At 50.8% G+C, this 23,181-nt stretch overlaps 2 protein-coding genes across 2 annotated transcripts in view; both read left to right on the forward strand.

Annotated features, from left to right (window-relative positions):
• Nucleotides 1-498, forward strand: part of cfap53 (cilia and flagella associated protein 53) — a 7,662-nt gene extending 7,164 nt beyond the window's left edge. The window contains 2 exon segments of the mRNA XM_020622456.1: nucleotides 2-104; nucleotides 179-498. Coding sequence (XP_020478112.1) covers nucleotides 2-104; nucleotides 179-422 — 347 coding nt within the window. The 3' untranslated portion in view covers nucleotides 423-498.
• A 1,809-nt stretch (nucleotides 499-2,307) lies between these two features.
• Nucleotides 2,308-23,181, forward strand: part of myo5b (myosin VB) — a 45,329-nt gene continuing 24,455 nt past the window's right edge. Inside the window, exons 1-21 of the mRNA XM_020622467.1 lie at nucleotides 2,308-3,869; nucleotides 11,242-11,352; nucleotides 12,643-12,814; nucleotides 13,080-13,224; nucleotides 13,890-14,046; nucleotides 14,772-14,915; nucleotides 14,999-15,080; nucleotides 15,446-15,553; nucleotides 15,761-15,870; nucleotides 15,950-16,215; nucleotides 17,008-17,089; nucleotides 17,189-17,329; nucleotides 17,718-17,840; nucleotides 19,136-19,219; nucleotides 19,953-20,087; nucleotides 20,168-20,265; nucleotides 20,657-20,743; nucleotides 21,174-21,285; nucleotides 21,858-22,069; nucleotides 22,814-22,970; nucleotides 23,165-23,181. The exon at nucleotides 23,165-23,181 is cut by the window's right edge and continues 226 nt beyond it. Of these exons, the coding sequence (XP_020478123.1) occupies nucleotides 3,843-3,869; nucleotides 11,242-11,352; nucleotides 12,643-12,814; nucleotides 13,080-13,224; nucleotides 13,890-14,046; nucleotides 14,772-14,915; nucleotides 14,999-15,080; nucleotides 15,446-15,553; nucleotides 15,761-15,870; nucleotides 15,950-16,215; nucleotides 17,008-17,089; nucleotides 17,189-17,329; nucleotides 17,718-17,840; nucleotides 19,136-19,219; nucleotides 19,953-20,087; nucleotides 20,168-20,265; nucleotides 20,657-20,743; nucleotides 21,174-21,285; nucleotides 21,858-22,069; nucleotides 22,814-22,970; nucleotides 23,165-23,181 (2,570 nt within the window). The 5' untranslated portion in view covers nucleotides 2,308-3,842. The remainder of the gene's footprint in view (nucleotides 3,870-11,241; nucleotides 11,353-12,642; nucleotides 12,815-13,079; nucleotides 13,225-13,889; nucleotides 14,047-14,771; nucleotides 14,916-14,998; nucleotides 15,081-15,445; nucleotides 15,554-15,760; nucleotides 15,871-15,949; nucleotides 16,216-17,007; nucleotides 17,090-17,188; nucleotides 17,330-17,717; nucleotides 17,841-19,135; nucleotides 19,220-19,952; nucleotides 20,088-20,167; nucleotides 20,266-20,656; nucleotides 20,744-21,173; nucleotides 21,286-21,857; nucleotides 22,070-22,813; nucleotides 22,971-23,164) is intronic.

Below are 23,181 nucleotides of genomic sequence, written 5' to 3' on the forward strand. Positions count from 1 at the left end.
GTGGAGCTGAACATGCAGAAGCGAGCGGAGCTGGCCAGAGAGAGGGAGGAGCTGAACAGACTGGTGGAGGAGAGCAGAGTGAAGGACGAGGAGGAGAAGAGACGGTACGTCACCTGACATCCACACTTTCCCTGTTCATGTGCCAGAGTCACACTGACCCTGTCTGTGGCCCCCCCAGGCAGAGGAGGACCTGTGAGGCCTACCAGGCAGACCTCAGAGCCCAGATCAGGCACCGGCAGCAGCTCCGCAGCGAGGACAGAGCTCAGGCTCAGAGGGAGATTCAGCAGGGTCTGATCCTGCAGCAGCTCTACGACCAGAAGAAAGACGAGATCCTGTCCAGACCCACGTCTCACACTGTTGCCCCCCATCCGTTCAGGAGAGCACAGGGATCCAGGTCTGCCCCCCAGCACAGACTCACATAGTCCACCTGCACAGGGAAGAGTCCTCCTCACACAACCACCTGAATCTAAAGACAAATAAAAGTCTGTTTACACTGTGGTCTCTGTCTTCGTCTGCTCACTGACTGATGTGAACACGTCTCATTCCACTGGGTACGTTCGGTTTCAGGCTGAGGGCCCCACTAAGGCCTCTGTAGACAGTGTCTCCTCACTGTCCAGCTGTTTGAATCCAGGAGCTGAGTCTCCTCTCAGTGACTTTAATAAGCAGCAGTCAGTGCTGTGCCCCAGGTTTTGTCTCCCAGGCTACACACAGACTTCTCGTTGGAGTCCTATGTAGCCTGACCGGTCGACCTGCAGACACAACTCAGGGCTGAAAATTATTATTAGCACCTGTCACCTTCAACAGCATTTAGCTCGCGTTTCAGTGAATTCAGTGAGTAAACCAGGGTCAGAGCGTCCTAGTTTCCTCAGCACCAGACAGAAGGAGGCGTCTGTCTGTCCCCAGCTGCTCTGCCACCAACAGACTGATTATTGATCTATTGATCGGAGTGAACAGGTGGAAACATAAGGCCTGAGGACGTCTGACAGGTTGTTATTTACCAATCAGCCACATCATATATGTATTTTTATAAAAGCCCCACTGTGTCACCCGACCCCTGACACTTGACCTCACGCTGTACTCAGAGCTGAAAGGCAGCTGCCCCGAGTCCTCGGCCTGTTGACTAAACCAGTGTTTACTGAAGGAAGGGGCGGAGCCATGTTGCCTAAAGTCTGCGTGTTTGATTATGAAAGAATCACCCAGAAAGAACACAGTAATCCCTGGATCCCAGCAGGAGCGTGGCTGGCCTGATGTCGTTTCAGTGTGACTCGGTGCACGCTGTTTGTTTTCCCAGCTTCGTCCTGACTGAGCAGCGAGGCCTCGTCACTGCACCGACATACTGTACCTGGTACTGTGTGTATCAGCTGTAGGCGCTGATACTTCTCAGAGGAGGCGTTGACTCACAGAACATGTGAGGAAGCTGCTTCTCCTCTTAGTGTCTCTACATGTTAATTACAGGCCTGAGAACAGTTACAAAGCTCCAGACTCAGTCATGTTGTAAGGGAAACTGTTGCACAGCTATATCTACACACCAGCCAGCTGCTAGCACACCATCCTTACTTCATACCAGGATACGCCAACACCTCAGGCCAGTCGAACCTGACCGGCGAGCACCTGCAGCCCGTGGCCCAGAGGGAAATCCACCTGCACACCTTAAATCAAAGTGCTGTCAAACACCTGCATTGTGCCTGTGCACATTTTTCTGTCAGTTCATTTACATGCAGCATGTTGTTCAGAGAGAAGGGAGGTTTCTATAGCAGAGCATCACCTGAGGTCTCCCACCTCGTCCTGATGGGAACAGCTGGTCCGAGCCACACGTCACCACAGTCCATCCAACATCTGGCTCGTTCCAGTCTGATGTCACTGATGACTGCAGAAATGCTTCCACGTGCACAGCGTGGGGCTGAAAGCTTTCTGCCACTCCCGTGCACTTCTTTCTCTTCTGCCGCCTCCACAGCAGTGGCAAGTTGATCCTGCCTGTGCTGGGTGGACCGGCAGCAGGTAAACAGCTCATTCCAGCAGAAGGAGTGGTCTGGGAGTGGACTCGACCGATGATGTCAGAATCACAGTTACACTCAGACAGGTCTGAGACAGGCGGCTTCCCACAGTCAGTCCCAGGTGAGTGGCTGCAGCACAGTGTGTTCTGGAGCTGAGCAGGACCTCTCCCTGCATGTGAGGACCCACTGAGCAGCCCGAGAGGATGGCTGGCCACTACAACCCTTACTCCAAGGTAAAGGTCTTTATCATTGGTAATAACTCGACTGTGAGACGTTCTCTGGGTTCATGTTCAGAAACTCTCGCCGTGTTCCACGTTACACAATGTCTCTGATAAGACTCGTCTCCTCGGACGATGTGTTAGTGTGTCAGATGTCAGAAGCGTCGGATTCAGACCCTTCACCATGTAAAAGGGCTCGACGCCTCATTACAAGTGAAATATGTTCAAATTGTTAGTGGAGCACTGAATCAGCCGGGTGCAGCTGTCACTGTACATCAGTACCAACTCCAGTACTTGTACTTTACTTGAAGATTTGCACTCCATGCGACTGTACACGTGTACCCTACTACACCTCAGAGGAATCCTTGTACTTTGTACTGCACTATGTTGATATGACCGCTCCTCTGTTTTTCATCCTGTTCCTGTCCAGTGAAAACCTCGTGTCTCAGTCTGGTGACTTGAACTTCATTTTTTTGTTAAGCATTAAATGTTGCTTTATGGGATTTTAACAGATTCTCCTACACAAACTACTACTACTACTACTACTGTTGTGTACAAGCCCTGGGATTAAAGCTGTTTGCTTTTTTAGCCTCCTGAAAAGTTTGACAGTGGTTAAAAAAGTGAAGTCATGTAGAAGCTGGTGCTCAGAGACTAAAACCAACTCGTCTTTATTTGAGAATATCTGTGATTGTTGTTGCTTGTGTTGTCGTGTCGTTGTTGTTGTGTTGTCGTGTCTATTGAAAGATTTAGCCACTTTTTCACTGTGCGTCATGTGTTTGTTTGATAAGTGGATTCACTGACTGGCCTCCAAGATTCACGTACACAAACCATCCACTGACTGAGTGAAGGTTCAGGTTATGGACTAACAACCAGTCGATTCATTCTGGTTTCAGTTTCCTACCTGTTGCTGCTTTTATAGTTTTCTGTGACAGTGAACAGCTATAGTTTGGCTCCGTCAGACAAACGGAGACATCTGAAGTGCTTCCTCAGGTTCTGGCGACTTGTGAAGCACATTTTCACTATTTTCTGACATTTTAGACACAAAACAGTAACTGAGAGAATAAAAAAAAAAAGCTGAGTTGCAGCTACAACCAGAACTTTTCTTCAGAGCCTCCCCTTCATGACGCTGATAAACTGATGTGTAATATCAGTGAAGGCCTCTTCGAAATAGCCTGGGACCCTTCTGCTTTAGCTGGGGACCTTTTGTGGGGTCCCGACCCTCATGTTGGGAACCGGTGGTGTGTGGGTACAGGAGAAACCTGGCTGCGGTCCAGGAAGCCGCCAATCAGACTGTGGAGAGCGCAGCGCTGTCAGGAAGTCCACTGTTTTTTCTCATTTTGGGACCGTTTGTGCGTTTTGGACGCTTTTTACCGGCGGCGGGTTTCAGCAGATCCACCGGCGATGCGCTCTCATAGTCGGAACAACACCTGCCCACACCAGGAAGGTGAAACCACACCGAGTAAAGTGGCCGAAACTCCGCCGTACACCTGCTACTTCCGCCGGGGACATGGGGCCTGGATGTGCTCACCTGGTTTAGAGGAAGACGCCCAGTAAAGAGTGTGGTGTGATCGTAATGGGAGCTCGACGGCGGCGGTAGCTTGTGCGTACAGAGAGGGACACCGAGCTGAAGATGTCTGTGAACGAGCTGTACACAAAGGTGAGTTTCTGTTCCACAGGCTCACCGAGCCCGTGCACCTGCGCGGTAGAGGCGGTTCACGGCTCAGACTGCATTCAGGGCTCCGTTTACCTTGTTTTGACCCCGCAGGCCTGTGGTACAGTGCTCATTCAACTTGACACGAACCAAACTCCATGTTAGGTCTCTGAAAGGGGGCGAGTCACCTGTTGTACCGGCCAGGTGACGTCCTCAGGCAGCGCGCACTGAAGAAAAGGCTGTATTTCTGTTTATCGTTGTAGAGGATTGTGCATGAGCCCAGTGTGTCATCAGATCTGTAACACGTCTGCTGCTGGCGAGTGGTCGAACGGTGTTGTTATTGGTGTGTGTGTGTGTGTTGTCAGTTGTTTCCGTGATACACGGTGGTAGTTTAACGATAAACAGGAACCCGAACCTGCCCTGTGTCGGATGGACTGATTTGCGTGTTTGTGACTCATGTGAAAGCAGATGTTGGATCAGGAACCAGCTGCGGTCTGTGTGCGCACTGCTCGGTTCTGGTTCTCTCTCACTTGCTCGGTTCTGGTTCTCTCTCACTTGCTCGGTTCTGGTTCTCTCTCACTTGCTCAGTATCAACCTGAGCTAACGCGTTAAAGTGTCACCGAGCTACCCCCTGGTTTATCGGTTAGTTAATCACCTGATGGACTGTGAAACCTCAGAAACGGCCACAGACTGCCCTGAGGCCCCTGAGTCTGGTTTTCAGAGCAGAGGTTCATAAACAGGTATTTCGGTATCAAACATGACACGGAAAACAGCTAATCCTCCAAAATGCCTGCGTTTTGCTTGAAAAGTGACAATGATCAAAATAGTTGCTCCATTTTCTTGATGAATGACGTAGCTCTGAACCGATTTGACCCCTGGAGTTAATCACAGGTTTACCTACTGAGCCAAACGTCAGTAAATATCGGTCAGCAGTAAACAGGACGTGAGCTGCTCATCGTCCGCAGGTTTTGATTCCTCGTGTCTAAAGCGCTGTCAGAGACAACAAGCTGGTCTCTGGGGAATCGGACAGTTTGTGCCCTTTGTGTGTGAGTGCTGTGAGGCAGCAGGACACACCTCAGGCTTTAAATAACTCCACCGTACTTTCCTCCTCTGTGCTCACAGTCGGTTCGGCTCCTCCTACGTCGGACTTTAGTCTTCAGCTCATTACGTCAGTGACCTGACCTCAGGCTCCACAGGAGAAACGGAGGCTGGGCTGTGCTTTGATTAGTAATCACGTCATTTTAGTGGCTTTAAAGTGAAGCTACTTTCTCCTGAAAGACACAGTAACATGAATCAGAAACACACAACAAAGCCACAAAACAAGAAGTTTGTAAGGTGTGTGTGACTAGGCCTGACACACACTGACACACACACTGTGCATCAGTGAATGAGCTGGTTATATGGGAAGTTGGACAGTGAGCTTCCCCGGTGATGATCAGTGGCAACACACTGAACTTGTGAAGCTGCGAGTTAACGACAATGAACTCAGTGAATCTGTCTGCGTCTTTACTGTGTAAATTAACATCAGCTCCCTAAAACTCCGACTGTTCAGCCCAGTGCTGCTGCAGCATTGTCAGCCTGTTGGGATCCACGACCACGTTTTATCAGCGTTTGTGTTGAAAATGTCAGAAGCTAAATGAATACGCGTCATCATTTCATTCAGACCACGTGTTGAGACTGTTTGTCTGAGCCGGTGTGAGACCCAGAACACTGACCCGGGTCAGGGAGATCCCAGACTGGACGTGGCCCCTGTCGTCGTCAGTCCTGTCACCATAGTAACCGTACTGAGTATTGTGTAGTAGTTCAGTGTCCCGTGAGGCGGTGTCCCTGCAGACCACCATGGGGCCTGGCTCCACGCTGCTCTGTATTCCTGTCCCAGTGAAATGACCCATGGACATTAGATATGTGTCGGTGATGGGGAGGAACGCTGTGAGGACTGAGAGCACCGAGTGTGTTTGAGGAGCAGGGCTCTGATGTGGATGGTGGTGCTGTGACCCTCCTCCTGGACTCTTTAGTCCACATCATTAAGTAGGGCCACTTAAAGCCTCTAGCCTGCCGTGAGACCAGGGCAACCTCGTCCTGTGGCTCCGTCTGTGCTCACACTCTGCTGATGAGCGACACTGTTGTCTGCAGGCTGAGGCCTCCACCCGACCTGGGCGCACGGGGCCGCACTGAGGAGTCCTGAGGTCCCTGATCTCCCAGCAGCAGCTGTTTGTCTGGCGCCTCTCAGAGTGACTCAGATCCTGCTCAGGACTCCTCGTGTCGTTCTCCTTCATTCGGGACACAAACACTTGTAGTGTAGCAGATGTTTGTGTTGTCGGCTGGCAGCCCCACGAGGCGGTCTACCTGCTCCTCCACCTCACCGTGTTCAGTCTGACAGGAGAGTGGGGGGTGGTCTGTCCGATCGGGTCCGAGCCTCCTCAGGTCATTAACGCCTCCACATGCACAGGAGCTCAGTGTGTGTCTGAGGCACTGATGTCGGTCTGCAGCCTCCTGGTGTCTGTGACTGTCTGAAACCTTGAGCTGGATCTCGGGTTTTTCAGGGCAGGATCATTGTAGCTGCAACATTATATGGAGGACAAGTCGCTGCAGAGTTTCTGAAGACAGGATCAGCTTTACTTCCTCTGAAACCAGCTAAAATATTGATGTCCTGACACATTGAAACTGTGCATCTCAGGCGTCCTGCCCAGTTCACTTATTTGATCCCTGCTCAGTCTGCTGGTTTACTGGACACCACATCAGCTTCCAGCCCAGGAGGTTCGACTTCCTGGGGTCCAGTTAAAATAATTCAGTGTGTGCACAAATCAGACTGATTGTTGAGTCTCTAGCTTCACATCCCAAAGATCATTTACATCCTCACAAACAACTTAGACCACCAACAGAATTCAGATCAACACTTTATTTCATCGTCTGTATTGAGATCATAAGATGTTGCTTCAATAACGGTTTAAACGTGTCTACTCTTTACTTCCTGGATCACTGACGGGAGATGTTTCCACACAGACGAGCCCTGTGCTGGGACGTGGGCTGTTCAGATGTCTGTTAGTTTGGTACCTGTGAGAAAAATCCTGTTCCCGAGTCAGGGGAGCGTGGATGCGCTGACATTTAACCCTGGTCTCTGATGTAGGACGCTCACGGGCCGTGTTGTTCAGCTCCAGCCATTTGCTCTGCTGTCAGTGACCTTTGCCTTCAGCTCCCTGTGCAGACGAGCCTCTGGCCCGCGGAGACCGGACAGGCAGCGCTGTGCTGCGCTTCGTGCCGGACACACCCAGCGCGCCCTGAGGCTGATGTCATTGTGCTGACACATCGCTGGGTGGAGACTCACTTGTGTGCAGCTGCACAGCTCTGAATGGAAACCTGAGGCAGCTGGGAGGACGAGGACGCTTCCTTGTTGTGTGACAGCAGGTCAGACTGAAAGGAGCACGTCACTCAGACGCCAGCTGTAATGCCACTGGTCATGTGACACGCACGGACATTACATGTTTCTGTGCTGACGGGGATGTCGGCCTCTGTGTGAGGTGTTGATCCAGCACCAACCTGTAGGACAACTTGTCTCCCCCGACATATACCTGTCCACACCCCTGTGTCAGGGGCAGGAAGTATTTCCATGTGTTTCACAGTAAAGTGTGGAGCCTGTGACAGTGGTCTGTGACTGTGTGTGTGTGTGTGTGTGTGTGTGTGCGCGAGAGGGCTGCATTGTGCAGGACAAGTTCACTGTGGTCCGACTCTGTCAGCAGTGTGATGTCATCCTGCAAGGCGCTGCACTGGCCAGTGTGTTCGTGCACATTCCTGGCCTCTAACCGTGGTGTGTTTGCCTCACACCCGCCCGTGTTTCAGCTGCTGTGCTCGGTTCTGGAGTCTGATCAGCCTGAAACACATGACTCTGTTTGTCCGGCTGGACATCCCGGGGGCTACCAGCAGAACAGCCCCCTGTGTTGTTGGAAAGTGGGACAAATGTCGGTGTGGGTGTGGTCTGCAGGAGGAACCCTTCCCCACTGCAAACGCTCTCCCAGGTGCACGGGAGGCGCGTGCACACCACAGAGGCTTCACCACGAAGCTGCAGGACACAGTTATGTGTCATATCGAAACTAGTGAACAAACGGCAGCTGGTGTGTGTTTCTCTGTTGTTGCCAGTGTGTGTGTGTGTGTGTGTGTGTGTGCGTGTGCGTGCGTGTGCGTGCGTGTTAACTGTTTATCATCAAAAGAGACCAGACAGGTTGTTCAAGTTGTCAGTGCAGCAGAGCGACATGCACCCTGGCTCTGCTCTGCACCTGCTTGACGGTTCAGGTCATCACTGATTCATCTGCTGGATACTTTCTCAGTAGGTGTGAGTGATAAAGGTCAAAGTGATAAAGCAGGTTAATCGATCAGTTGATTGATTGACAGACAGTTGATAATTCTGTAATCAGTTGATTGACAGACAGTTGATAATTCTGTTTTTCAACCAAAATATCGAACCTGGTCTGATTTCACGTTCTCCAGATTCTCTGTTTTAGTTCACAGGAGAGTGGAGCTGTGTCTGGACTGTGGCTCGGACGAAGCCTGAAGGCGTCTGTTAATGTCTATGTCTCACACACAGCGTGCATGTTGCACCTGTCAGTGCGTCTCTAAGTCTCAGTCCACACTGAGCTGGAGTGTGAGCGTGCATCTCTGTGAACCAGCGGTTTGAGCGATGACGTGCAGCTGGTTTATGCTGATTGGTCAGACCCACGCCGGGCAGAATGCCACACTGTCTCTGGTGGGTCAGCATTTCATCAGCTGTGAGGGGACAGGGGGTTTACCTGGACAGGTGTCTCACTGTGGACACAGCTCAGTAACAACACCGCTGATGAGGAAACAAACTGCCGACACAGTGTCTCACACAGTGAGACAGAACAACGGACACTGCACAGTACTGTTTACGTTGATCTGCATCTCTTAGAGGTTCCTGTGGCCAGATATAAACAGGGTGACCGTGCTTTTACTGGTGCAGCCCCTAAATTATGGAATAGTCTACCTGTTCAGGTTAGGTCACTACTGACCTCCGTACTTTTAAATCATTTTAAATCCTTGGCTTTTAATTCACATGTCCAGCCTGATGCGTTCCTTTAGTTTATTGAATGTGTGTCTTAGTTATTGTGCTGATTTGTTTTCCCACTGATCTTATTTATTTATTGTGATTTTATGTACAGTACTTTGGTGCTATATAAATAAATTAGACTTGATTTGCTTCCTGTTTGCTGGGGAGTGATGGGTTGGATCAGTCTGATGGCGTCACAGCTTCTGGTCTGACCCTGTTCATGTGCGTCTCTCCGTGGCCGCACATGAACAGACTCCTAGTTAAACACGCTCGACACGCGTTTCTGCTTTTCTCCCTTTTGCTTGTCGTGTATCCAGTGGTTGTCAGCCTGCTGGTGTTGTCGTGGCCTGTTTCAGCATCCTAACACGTAACACACTGCGCCGGGGTCTGAGCCATGGCGTCCTGTCCCTGTTGCTCTGCAGTCAGCCTTTACTAACACAGGGCCACATTTTCACTGCCTGACATCAGGAAGTAGTAAAGAGGAAACCTCTTCAATGATTGAATCCTGTGGACAAACAACTGTTAGAATCTCTGGTGCAGACGAGGTAAAAACATCAGACACGTGAACGTAAAGACCATGTAGGACAGAGCCAGTGATGAGCATAACCTCCCACGGTCTCTGGACAGTTGAATGGCCGAGCTACTGACCGGTCAGCCGAGCCAATGATCCGCCGACTCCTAGAAAAACGCAGGCTGTAGTAAAACCCGGGTGTGTCACTGATGCACAGTCATGGAAATGAGTCAACAGTTGTTATTGTGCTCTTTATGGTTTGCTGTGCGTGACTGTGGTGGTGCACACAGTGCGTTTCCTTCAGTCTCTGCTGTGAGCCTGGGGTCATGTGACCTGTGGTGATTCCCGTCAGCTCCACCTGGAAGCTGTGTGTGTTCCTATGTAAATGTCTCTGATTCCTGTGAAGCAGATTTGCATTGGTGCAGCTGGTGCTGTCTGTCGGTTCGTGCCACCCTCAGCTGTGAGGGGCTGGCTGGACATGTCCAGCGTTGCACTGAGTTCCCATAGTGATGGCGACATGCAGCTTCGTCCTGTCTGCGCCACCATCGGTTTGTCTGGTGGAGGTCTGGCTTGTCAGGAGCGGAAGTCGGTTTGTGTGTTGGAGGAAATCCTGCAGGCACCAAAGACTGAACAGGCCTCATACTTCGTTAGTGCCGCTACAGCCCAGCTCACTGGGGAAAGAGGAAGTAACATACGTAGCCAGATGTAAAACTGAAGTAGTTGAGGAACTGATGAGCATCCACACACACCGGTTTGAGTAACTGTTAGATGGGAGGGGCCAGGGCGAAAAGGCCGCCAGCGCCCCAACAGGACTTTCCACCTCAGCACTGTACTGTTTATTTATGAACTTGTAACTGGTTTAGTTTCTATTTTTATTTCTATTGTTCCTATGGTTTTCAAAGGGTTTCTACTCGTGTGCTCCGTTTTCCCGCTGAGGATCAGTGTAAATGTACCTTGTACACATAGATCTGTAAAATGCATCCAGACTGTGTTCAGAAGTACTCTTTTTATTTTTATCTATTTTCCTAATGCACATTCTTTCATCACTTTCTTTCCTTTGTCCTCTCAGCCTTGTATTGTTTACGTGCCCCCTGCTGCCTTACATAAGGACGTGTACGTACCCACTGACAGCCGCTGTACCACCTGGCCAGTAAAGCTGATTCTGATCAGTAAAGGCTGCCCTCAGGTGGTCGGCCCACTCCGACTCACAGCAGCAGTGAAGCTGTGCTCAGCTGCTCCTCGGTTATTCTGCATGGGACAGTGGAGACACGACGGGAGACGCTGTCCTTGTGGGTTTCCATGACAACCTAACAGTCCAGTTTATACAATGTCATGAAATGGCTTTAAAGAGTAACACCATGACTGTGAGGAGTAGGATCCAGAGAAAAGAGTAACACCATGACTGTGAGGAGTAGGTGGGGCATAAGACTACCCCCCCTTCCCCAGGAGTGACCCAGTATCAAATACTGGGGACACTGTATGACCCACCTGATGACGGGGATGTCTTTGGCCAGTGTCAGGGGACGTATGCACAGGTGAACGATGTGCTGCAGAGTTTTGGGATGTGCTCCCCGTCTGTTAAGGTTTCATGGCGGCCTGTAAGAACTGCAGGACCAGTAAAATGCCTGTGGAAGCCAGCGTCCCTTCTTGTTTGGCTCTGTTGTGTAATCTGATGTTCAGCTTTATGTCCAGACTTGTTTTCTCGTCAACTTTGCATTGTGATGTTGTTTGTGGTCTTACTGTGCTGGTAGCTGTGCCTTCGCCGGCTGGACAGTGAAGGTGGAGTAACCTGCTCCTGTTTGTTTCAGTACACCCGGGTTTGGATCCCGGACCCCGAGGAGGTGTGGAAGGCTGCAGAGATCATCAGAGACTACAAGGAAGGAGAAGCTGTCCTTCACCTCAAACTGGAAGATGAGACGGTATTTAGCACCTTTCATTTCAGTCTGACAGAACACACTCTGCACACACAGACAGGAGTCAGCTGGGTTTACAGCTCTTCACATGCTCCTCGGCTGATCGTGACCTCAGTCTGTTACTGAGGATCTACTCAACATGGAGAGAAATCGCCACGTTAGCTTGGAAGTCATGTTTACAGTGTGTTCACTCTGTGTTTGTGTATTGATCACGTTTCACGCTGTAGCTGCTGCAGCTCATCATTCTGGTGCACATGCCTCTGAGTCTGGGGGAAACGGCAGGCTCTAGACTGACGAAGGGGGGGGTGGGGAGTCCTGGTCCTCCAGGGCCTCTGCCCCTGCTTGTTTTCCAATTGTCCCTGCTCTACCCGCTGCTGATTACCTGGACCAGGTAGGTTCAGTCAGTCCAGAAGCTGGAAGACACTGGTTGGCTTTGTCTGTCCTCACTCCATCATCTAAGATGATGTCTTCCAGCTTCTGACTGACTGAACCTACCTGGTCCAGGTAATCAGCAGCGGGTAGAGCAGGGACAATTGGAAAACAAGCAGGGGCAGAGGCCCTGGAGGACCAGGACTCCCCACCCCCCCCTTCGTCAGTCTAGAGCTCATTTCAGTGATTTCACAGGAAGAAAGGCTTTAAACTCTCACACTGAAAAAAGACTTTTGCATAATAAATAACTAAACGATAAGTTGTCAGATTTGCAGGTGATCAGCTTTGTGTCATCAGCGACCCGATAAGGTGGCGCAGCACCTGCTGCCTTGGTCAGTTCCAGACGTGGAGCTAAACATGAGTGTTGTGTTGGTCACACACACACAGGTGAAATACAGACACACACTGTCCCTGTTTTCACCGAGGTTTTATTAAATAAACCTGGTAGGAAGTCATGTTTATGGAGGGAGGGACGTCAACGCGAGTTAGATTTCCTACCAAAGCTAGAGTCATTAAGGCCTCGTTGAAAATCAGGGACACTTGTCTTTAGGTACCACCTTAGTTCATCTGAGAGTTTTGGGCCGAACACCGCTGAGTCTGAGTTTTCATCTGCTCCAGCTCCTTAAAACCTTTAAGTCCCAGCTGGAGTTCAGTTTGTTCACCCTGGAACACGGAGGAAATCTGACGACCGTAGACTTTTAGTTCATGTTGAATTACTGACTTATTAGAAACACACCAGGAGGAGGAAACAGGAAGTCACATGACTGGTCCTGCTGCCCATGTGAGCCAGACTTCAGGTGCAGCTTCCTGCTCACCTGAGAGACAGCACAGTGTGTACTCTGATTGTGTTGTGTGTTCCCGTGCCAGCCTCTGGAGTATCCCATCGGTCCGAAGAGCAACCCCCTCCCCTTCCTCCGTAACCCCGACATCCTGGTGGGGGAGAACGACCTCACCGCCCTCAGCTACCTGCATGAGCCTGCAGTCCTGCACAACCTCAGGGTCCGCTTCCTGGAATCCAACCACATCTACACCTACTGCGGTCAGTAGCTTGGCTCCGTTACGGATCCGATGTTCTCATCAGGACAAGATGCTTTTTCAATGAGTCACTCACACTCTTTATTTATCATGTTTGTTTATGATACACAGACGCTTCTTTTTGCTTTTCATGCAGCTCTCGAAAAGCCTTAAAGGGCCTTGAAAGGTCCTCAGAGTAAATTGTTAATTTTCCTTTGCAAAGGTCTGAAATGTGTTTTATAGCCATGTTGTGTAACACTGTGTGTTGTGGTTCGTGTGTGTGTGTGCAGGCATCGTGCTGGTGGCGATCAACCCGTATGAGCAGCTCCAGATCTATGGAGAGGAGGTCATCAATGCCTACAGTGGACAGAACATGGGGGACATGGACCCTCACATCTTCGCTGTGGCTGAGGAAGCGTACAAGCAGATGGCCAGGTCAGATGGGACAGTCAGGGTTTACTGGTGTTGACCGGTGTCACCTGGACTTTACATGTGACCCCTCAGTCTGTTACAGGAGAGCAGCTCAGTTCAGGTTCAGTTCCTTCTGTTCACCTGGGAGAGACGCTGTGGTTCAAGTAGGAATGGTCACAGTGATGGGGGCTGGACTCCAGGGGGTAACACCACTCAGACTGTTCTGTACTGGCTGTGAGCGACCCTCTCGTGCTCCCATTCATGCTCCCTGTGATGAGTAAAGTTTGTGTAAAACTGGTGGGATGCTCCTTTAACAGCCAGAGGAGCAGCTGACAGGCATCATCAGATTCATTAGGATAAACACAAACATAACCTACACATACACTGTGTGTGTGTCCTGTGATGTTTCTGTCACTGCTGCCGGTGTAGTGGGCAGCTATTGGCTTTAAATACATGTTAACTGGTATAAACACACAGGAAGTGATTAGTTGTGGAAGCAGCATTTTCCTTGTCTTACAATCTAAATGTCGTTGCCACGGTGTCTCTAACACTGGCAGTTTGTCATACAGTGCAAACCACCTGACAGTGCAGGATGTGGTGTGTGTGGACCTGATGTGTTCGTGGTGACGTGTGCAGCAGGAAGGTGTTGCTGCCACATACTAAACACTCTCCCTCTGGTTGTCTCCTAGGGATGAGAGGAATCAGTCCATCATCGTGAGCGGAGAATCCGGAGCAGGAAAGACGGTGTCCGCCAAGTACGCCATGCGTTACTTTGCCACGGTGGGCGGCTCCAGTAACGACTCCAACGTGGAGGAGAAGGTGATGGCGTCCAGTCCCATCATGGAGGTCAGTGAGATGCATTTACAGCAAAGAAGAATGTGGGCGTGGTTTATAAAAAGTTAGCAGAGACTCAGTTTCATCCTTCAACGGACAAACAGTCTGACATCAAGGTAAATCCTCTAGACCACATGTGTCAAACTCAAGGCCCACGGGCCACATCCGGCCCGCGAGATCATTTTATATACCTTTTTTTAATGGCCCGGCGATATGAGGCGCCGATAACACACAAACTACAAATCCCATAATGCAGTGCAACAGCTGCCTTACCAATAGGCTACCTGTGATCATTCCCGCGTCAGTTACGTCAGATCAATCAAGCGTCTGTTGATGTATACAACCTTCCTGTCATGGCTAACCCATGACAGGAAGGCAAGACCAGATAATGACATTACACCAGTCGCTGCAGGGGGAGTGGACAGATGGTCCAACTCGATGAGGGAAACCTTTTCTCTGGATCCGGGAACAAAACACAAGGAAACCAACACGAGTAAAACCTGATTTTTCTCACTGCTGCTGCTGTTTCATCCCAGCTACATGTTATAACCCCCTGTTATATTTAGGCTTTGTGAACGTAAACCCAAAACTAGTTTAAGTTGTTTCTGCGTCTGGTTTGTAAGAGCAGCAGTGACTCGGACTGCTCCTGTTGTTTCACATCAGGTGACCAGTGCGACCAGTTTGCCAGTCTGTGACGTCTCTGTATTGATTAATCCTCTGCTGCTTTGTGTCACCAGGCGATTGGAAATGCAAAAACCACTCGGAACGACAACAGCAGTCGCTTTGGAAAGTACATCCAGATCGGTTTCAACAGGGGCTACCATATCATCGGAGCCAGCATGCGGACGTATCTGCTGGAGAAGTCCCGGGTTGTTTTTCAGGTCGGTGTGCGCTGTGGTATGTGCACTGCTGCGTCTCCCTGTTTCAGACATGAACTTGTAATGTTCCTGTTGCTGTGTCTCAGGCAGAGGACGAGAGGAATTATCACATCTTCTACCAGCTCTGTGCCTCGGCCAGTCTACCGGAGTTCAGAGACCTCGGCCTCTGTGAGTCCACATGCTCGGTACCACCGACTTCTGTGCTTCTGCTACTGTTACTGCTACCATCTGGTACTGTTACTGCTGCACCTCTGGGATGTTCACACACCCCTGGTAAAGGCGGGATGGGCCAGGAGCCCTGTGGATCAGTCAGGGTGGACGGTAACTGTGGTGAAGCGGCTCCTGGACAGCAAACTGTCTCCTGAAACTGAAGTGGTTGTAACTTGTCAGAGCTCCTGTTGCAGTCGACTCGTTAGGTCACATTTGTCTTGTATTATTCACCTGCACATGACACTACACAGCAAAGCGGTGCGTGCTGGTCCGTCTCCATGTGGGGCTCTGCTGCTGACGATGAGTGTGTTTGTGTCTTTCAGCCAGTGCAGAGGACTTCACCTACACGTCTCTGGGCGAGAACATCTTCATCGAGAGCGTGAACGATGCTGAAGACTTCATAAAGACCATAGAGGCCTTCACGCTGCTGGGTAAGGACAGAGCCCATCACCTCACACGAGCTGTGAGTGGCGAAGCTAAGAGCTGATTCTGATGCTCACGCCGTATGATGATAGTCAGACATGTAATCAAGTTAGCAGGAGAACTGTCTGAACTCATTAAAGGAGGCTAAGACGGCTCCTCTTTATCTCAGCATGTCTGAAACATCTGTTCAACATCTGCTCCTCTGTGCCTTCCAGGGATAAAGGAAAGCAGTCAGAGCAACATCTTCAAGATCATCGCCTCCATCCTTCACCTGGGGAACATCGAGATATGCCCGGAGAGAGACGGGGAGTCCTGTCACATCCCGGTACGTCTCCATGAGTACCGTGCCGCTGCGGATCCCCGTGTCAGGGTCACTGCTCTAACACTTGCTGTGCATGTTGCAGAGGGGCGACCTCCACCTGAAGCACTTCTGCAGGCTGCTGGGCGTAGAGCCGAAGCAGTTGGAGCACTGGCTCTGTAACAGGAAGCTGGCCATCGCCACAGAGACCTATGTGAAGAAGATGTCCAGCAAACAGGCCACCAACGCCCGTGACGCACTCGCCAAGCACATCTACGCGCACATGTTCGACTGGATCGTGCAGAACATTAACGTGGCCCTGCACACTACCTCCAAGCAGCACTCCTTCATCGGCGTCCTGGACATCTATGGGTATGAAGGACAGGTCCACATGTCATGATCTAATGTCACATGTAGCTCTGCCGACATGCATCGTCCGAGCAGGCGGCCGCTGTCCGACGAGCGTGGTCGGTGCCGTTACTCCTGCACCGTCTCCACCAGGACTGTGGAGTGAATCTGCTCCAGCTGTGATGAAAAACAGGTTCCTCCTCAGTTTCAGTCTAGACTCCTGTTTCCTGTTTATCTCTACTGGCAGTGCGGGTTCATCTGCTCATCACCGGACACTGAAGCCACCTTCTTTCCGTCCACTAGGTAGCTGACTAGCTGACACGTGGCTCAGGCTACGCCTTAGGTGTTAGGGTCCACACAGGGGACACAGAATAAAACCAGTCTTAAGTGTCTGCATTTCTTCATTCCATCGTTGAAAGCTGGTCAGAGTGGGATCATCCAGGTGACAACTGTCACCTCTCCAGGTCGTGTTTCCTGACCACAGTCTCAGGCTTAGCGACACATCCCTGTGTGCAGCGTCATCTGTCCGACATGTAGAGTGACTGTGTCACAGCTGTGACCCTGAGCGCAGAGCGGTGCAGGTTAATGACATCCTGCGAGGTTTAGCAGAGCTGCGCCTTGCTTGTCTGTAGAAAGGTGAAAGTTTGTTTTGCTCTAAATGAAGGTTTCGTTCTGCTGCATGCGGCTGGATTAATGTGGTGTATGCAGTGTTTGTATCCCCGGGAAGATGTGTGTGCAGATGTTCACTGTGTGCTGAGGGCCATGTAGATGCAGGATCTGTGAGCGCCACCACAGTGACACTGTGCTTTCCTGCAGGTTTGAGACGTTTGAGGCGAACAGCTTTGAGCAGTTCTGCATCAACTACGCCAACGAGAAGCTTCAGCAGCAGTTCAACTCTGTGAGTTTGCTTCCGTGTGTTTTAGACAAACCCATTTCTCAGTGTGTTGTAGAGATGAAATCTGTTGCCGTCAGTGACTCGGTGGGTTTGTGTGTGCAGCATGTGTTTAAGTTGGAGCAGGAGGAGTACATGAAGGAGCAGATCCCCTGGACCATGATAGACTTCTATGACAACCAGCCCTGCATCGACCTGATTGAGACTCGCCTGGGCATCCTGGACCTGCTGGATGAAGAGTGTAAGGTAGGTCAGACGCTCCTGCAGGTATCACCGCTGTCTGGACCACCAGCGAGGAGCCTGGGTAGTTCATCCACCTGTGTGCTGAGGAGCTGCTGTGCAGTGTATCACCCGGCTGTCCCCTGTTGAATTAAAACAGGTTGTGTAAAAGGAGTTTTGTTGTGAAGAAACCGACTAGTGCAGTCGGTAGCGTGACAAACCACTGCTGTCCGCAGACCAGTCTACGTGTCCTGTTGAGGAGACGGACCAGAGCTGACTGTGTCCTCTCTCTCTCTCTCTCTCTCTCTTCCCCTCTGGTCTTTGGTGGATCATGTGGAGCAGCATCAGAAGGACTGATCTGTATTTGGACTCAGGTAACCTGAAGGTTTACAATCTGCTCGCTGTCATGTTTCAGGTGCCGAAGGGGACGGACCAGAACTGGGCACAGAAGCTCTACAAGCAGCACGCCAGCAGCGCCCACTTTCAGAAGCCTCGCATGTCCAACATCTCCTTCATCATTCTACACTTCGCTGATAAGGTGAGCAGACCCTGGATCCTGTGTCCTTCCAGGTCCAGATCTAGGTCCTGTACCAGGTCTCTTTCCAGCTCAGCACACAACAGACAGGTAGTGTTCTGATCCTGAAGCTGCTGAGACGGGCGACGGCTCAGTGAAAGGGCAGCAGCACCTTGGGGTTGTCTCCTCTCACACAGAGGCACCGTGTCCTGACTCAGCGCACAGACCTAGGAGCAGGGCTGGGACTTCAGTCTGAGACCAGTGTGCTGTTGTTGTCATCATGTTTGACAGCAAGTCAGTCGTGGACCCGAGCTCCTGGGTCCTGATGTTAGACGTCATCTTGTCACGTCATTGTTCAGGTGTTAAGTGACCTGTATACAGTCTTTCTGCTGTGGCCCCGCCTCACGGTAGCTTCACAGCAACTTTACATGTGTCTTTGTCTTTTCACAGTAAGACGAGTGTAGACTTTGGCCTTTGTTGTTAAGTTTTTTTATTGCTAGAAGGAGAGGAACAACAAATCTGACTCCACCAGCGAGATGGATACAAACACAGCAGTAGAAACCAGCACTGGGTCTTCCACGTGTACAAACAGGTTTATGTCTCTGTATCTGGTGCAGAAGGCTCAGAGACTCCTCCTCCTTTGCCTTGTTGTTAAAGAGCCACTCCTGTATATTATGACAGTGTTTGTTTGAGCCTTTGTCCTGTGTGTGTGCACAGCCGACCCACTGGTTGTTCAGGCTCCAACAGCTTCAGCAGGTTGTGAAGGGACTGAGCAACAAGAAAAACCTGTCGGACTGTTCACACCAGGCACCAGACTGTTAGACTTACTGTGACCCGACGTGTCAGTCTGTTCCATATCCACATCATGTTTTAGAGCAGAAACCACAGCCTGAATCTTCCAGGACATTCTTAAGGTGCCTCAGCCAGTTTAGCTGCAGTCTGCAGGGGGAGCTGATAACCATGGGCCCAGTCTCCTTGTTTTTAAACCGGTCCTGCTACATCTAAGTAAATGCCATTGCTGAATATTTGGGTTTATGTTCAGTTCAGTTTGCCCAAAGGAGACGTTAGTGACGTGCACGTAGACAGAGATGAAAGTCTAGGCGGGTCTCAGTCGTCACACTGAAGCTCTACTGTGTAGCATCCAGAGGCAGCTCCTTTAGCCAGAGCTGACACCCTGATGAGGACCAGTTTAACCAGTGAGCCTCCACCAGCAGCGTCTTGTCAACAGGGACCACCCTGAGCTGTGCCGACTCAGACTTCAGCTGTGCTGTTCTAGAGATGCTGAGTGTTACAGGCTGATGACAGGGTTGTCTGCACAGGTGGAGTACCAGTGTGAAGGCTTCCTAGAGAAGAACAGAGACACGGTGTACGAGGAGCAGATCAACATCCTGAAGGCCAGCCAGGTAAGGACCAGAACCACGCCGGCTCCCGCCACACATTACTGTGGAAACTGTTTGTGCACCTGGTCACACAAAGCAGGACGGCAGGACCCCCTCAGTCACGTCTCACTGTAAAGCACTTGTTTTTGATGGGACTCGTTATGTTGGACTGAGGACACAGCTGACGTGAAGACCAGAGAGTGGTTGGCTTCATTGCTGCAGCTGGTTTGTGTCATCCCGACACTGAGGGTGGAGCTGGGTTCACCACACAGACCTGGTCCCATAAAGACCTCTAGTTTAAACTGGTGTGAGCTTCAACCCACCCACATGTCAGACGTTTAATTAAAATAGCAGGAGAACTGTCTGAACTCGTTAAAGGAAGACACCGAGGGTGGAGCTGATCGTGTCCTGGGTTCACAGAAACACTTATCTTCACATGTAGTCACGTGTTTCCAGGAGCTTTGAATCAGGTGGAAACAGACCTGAGGTCAGTTCCACTGTCGATTGTGAGACCACATCACCAGTGAAACCAGCAGCACTCACCTTACCAGGAGGTCAGACAGCAGGACCAGGTCCCGTGTCTCCTCACGTCTTTAACCTCTGCAGCTCTGGGCTGCTCTGCTGTGTTTCATGTTGTTATGACCACATGTGAGAGAGGTGGTTCCCGACCCGGGGCACCGACCCCACCTGCTTTAAACCAGTAGGAGTTACTGGTGTTCAGACTTGATGGTGCAGTGTGAACATGTCTTCCTCTCAGTTTCAGCTCGTAGCAGATCTGTTTCTCGAGAAAGATGAGCTCGGTCCCTCGAAGGCATCCAAAGTGAACGTCCGACCGGCGAAGACGGTTCCCAAAGCTCCCAACAAAGAGCACAGGAAGACTGTGGGACTCCAGGTCGGCCTCTGCTGCTCTCTGCACAGATATCAGTCATAACCTCAGTGCTGCTGCTGCTCACGTGTTTCTGTCTCGTTCAGTTTCGCAGCTCTCTTCAGCTTCTCATGGAGACTCTGAACAGTACAACGCCTCATTACGTCCGCTGCATCAAACCCAACGACTACAAGGAGGCCTTCTCGTGAGTTTGTCTTCTCTGTACCACAAACAAGAGTTGGTTCATTTATTGTTGCAGCATAAAGAAGAACCTGTGACCTGATGAGGTGTGCAGGGGTTAGGGGGGTCTTGATCTGTTTGACATGACAGACGTCATTGCCCCTGGCTGCAGCCTGTCAGCTGATTAGGGGTTTGATTCTGTAGAGTCTCAGGGAGGGTTTCTGCTGGCACACGGGATGTTTGTGACACCTGCAGCTGTTGACAGATGTGCCACTGTTTCCTTCAGATGCTGGCAGAGACCTGTTCTGCACAAGGCCTAGGAAAAGCATGAAGGGGGAGGAAACGTTTAGCCTGAGGCTGAACTTTAACCTTCAGCTAAGCACAGTTCTACACCAGCCTCCTGTCTGTCATTTCAGGTTTGACTCGAGGCGAGCGGTGCAGCAGCTCCGAGCCTGTGGCGTTCTGGAGACAATCCGGATCAGCGCAGCTGGATACCCGTCCAGGTGGGTCCAGCCCATCCTCCTGTAGAGGCTCTGCTCAGCAGTGTCTCACGGTGGACCTCCTCTCCCTGTCTTCTTTACTCACATCACCCCACAGACATGGGGAGGCTAGAGCAGAGATCAGCCTGTGTTTGAGCTTCAGGCTCAAAGCAGCAGCAAAGTCCTTCATCATCGTCATCACCATTTCTCATCAGTTGTTTGAATATTTCTCCCAGCAGCTGCCTGTGCTCCGGGGGTTAATGTGTCTCAAACCCAATAATCTGAGTCCGTGTGTGACATGTCTCATGTACCAGCTGCAGAGTTGAACAGCAGGACATGCAGTCATGTTTTTGTTTGTCTAGACTCCTGGCTGAGCTGTACCTACGCAGGTCTCCGTCCATCAGGCCACACACAGTTCTCATGACTACAGGTGTGTGCTGGGTTTTGTCTGCAGGTGGACGTACCCAGACTTCTTCAGCAGGTATCGAGTGCTGATGAAGAAATCGGACATGATGTCAGGAGACAAGAAGATGGTGTGCAAGAACCTTCTGGAGACTCTGATTAAGGTGAGAGAGTGTCGTGGTTAAAACCAGGAGCAGTGAGAAAACTGCATCTGTTCTAATATTTTATATCAGTGCACGTGGATTTGATTCTTTTCAATGTGTTACTCGTGTGTGTGTGAGTCCAGTTCAAAGCAAATGTTTTGTCGAATATCACAGAAAGGTTTTAGAGAGAGGTTGCCTTCAAGGAGCCCGAGGGCTGCAGCTCAAACTCCCCCCAGGCTGACCTCAGTAAACCCACCAGCTAGTTTACAGCCGCCCTGCAGATAGTGTCACCGTGGCTCACAGAAAGTCATCTCTTTACCTTTGGGCGCCCCTATATGACTGCACATTACTGTGCATGACGTTGGCGGCTGGTGTCCTACTGTGACCTTTGTCCCCCCCCTTCACTCTCACCCTGCTTTCCCGTCCGTCTCTACTGTACTATCAAATAAAGGTTAAAAGAAAACAAAAGTGTTTCTTTATATTTTTAGTTTTGTTCTTCTCATGGTACCAGTTTAATGGTTCATTATCATCGGCTCCGTACGTAGCGGAGCAGTGACATGAATCTGTATGTCTGTGTCTCCCGTGTCCTCCAGGAGCCGGACATGTTCCAGTTCGGTAAGACGAAGATCTTCTTCCGGGCGGGTCAGGTAGCGTACCTGGAGAAGCTGCGTACTGATAAGTTCCGCGCGGCCTGCATCAAGATCCAGAAGACGGTTCGAGGTTGGCTGCAGAGAGTTCGGTACCGCAAGATCCGCAAGGCTGCCGTCGCTCTGCAGAGATATGGCCGGGGATACCTGGCCCGCAGGTGGGTGTGCTCGCACTGACACCAGGCGGCAGCAGCTGCCACTGCTGCAGGGTACTGCAGTATTTGGTGTGTGTCCTGGTTTGCACAGATTTCACTGCACATGTTGGTTCTCGACAAGGTAATAGTGCTGTACATAAGGCACAAGGGGGTATAAGGACACAAACGGGATTTAAACAGAGGAGAAAACTACAGAATCCAGTGCAAGTAGTCAAGGTGTGGGATGAGGGACCAGACCTGTTCATGTTTTTGTGTCCCTCTGACCATGAGAACGGAGCTGTGTTTTAATCTGTCGAATCTGGGTCAGAAGACAGAGTCCTGTGTTTGCACAGGAATCTTGATGTCTGACAGAACATTGTCAGAACATGTCTGACACTACTGGACCTGTGCTTTGGGTCTCTCATAAGTCGATGTGGGGTGGTCGCTTGTTTACCGATATGTTTACTGTGTCCTCGGCTCCCTGACTGTCTGAATAAATGGCTAAACGTAATAAACTGCAGTGGCAAGCAGAGACATTTTCAGTCTGAACTGAAAAGAATGAAGCCAAGTTTGAGCATCTCTGAGTCTGTAGGTCTCTGCGTGGTGTCCCTGGACCACGGTGGGTGGACGTCCACATGTAACCCACAGCTCTGCTTGTCATCAACGAGCGAGGTTTGTTTGGGACCGAGTCCGACTGTCTCAGGTGTCCCGCTCCCTCAGTCTTTTGCTTTTCCCTCCCTGTGACCAGTCGACGCCTCTTCTCTCCAGGTACGCCGAGTACCTGCGTCTGACTCGAGCTGCCATCATCTGTCAGAAACAGTGTCGTATGGTAAGAGATCGACGGGCCTACCTCAGAGTGAGACAGGCTGTCGTCACCATCCAGGCCTACACCAAAGGAATGTTCACCCGCAGGATTTACTGGGAGGTACTCACACTTTACACACATTGTTTTAGTTTGATACCTGGATGTGCTTTACTGTCCTTGTCCTGTTTATCCAGTCAGTCCCAGACCACCCGTTTCCAGTTTCAGGAGGAGCGTGATCAGGCCGACTTGTGCTAACACATTGTGTTGTAGTGAGAGGCCTGTGAACGCTGTCCTGTCTCAGTCGGTCTGATCAGTACCGTCTCTCCTCTGC

Source organism: Monopterus albus, unplaced genomic scaffold, assembly GCF_001952655.1.
Source record: "Monopterus albus unplaced genomic scaffold, M_albus_1.0 scaffold281.1, whole genome shotgun sequence".
In the NCBI taxonomy this organism is placed as follows: Eukaryota; Metazoa; Chordata; class Actinopteri; order Synbranchiformes; family Synbranchidae; genus Monopterus; species Monopterus albus.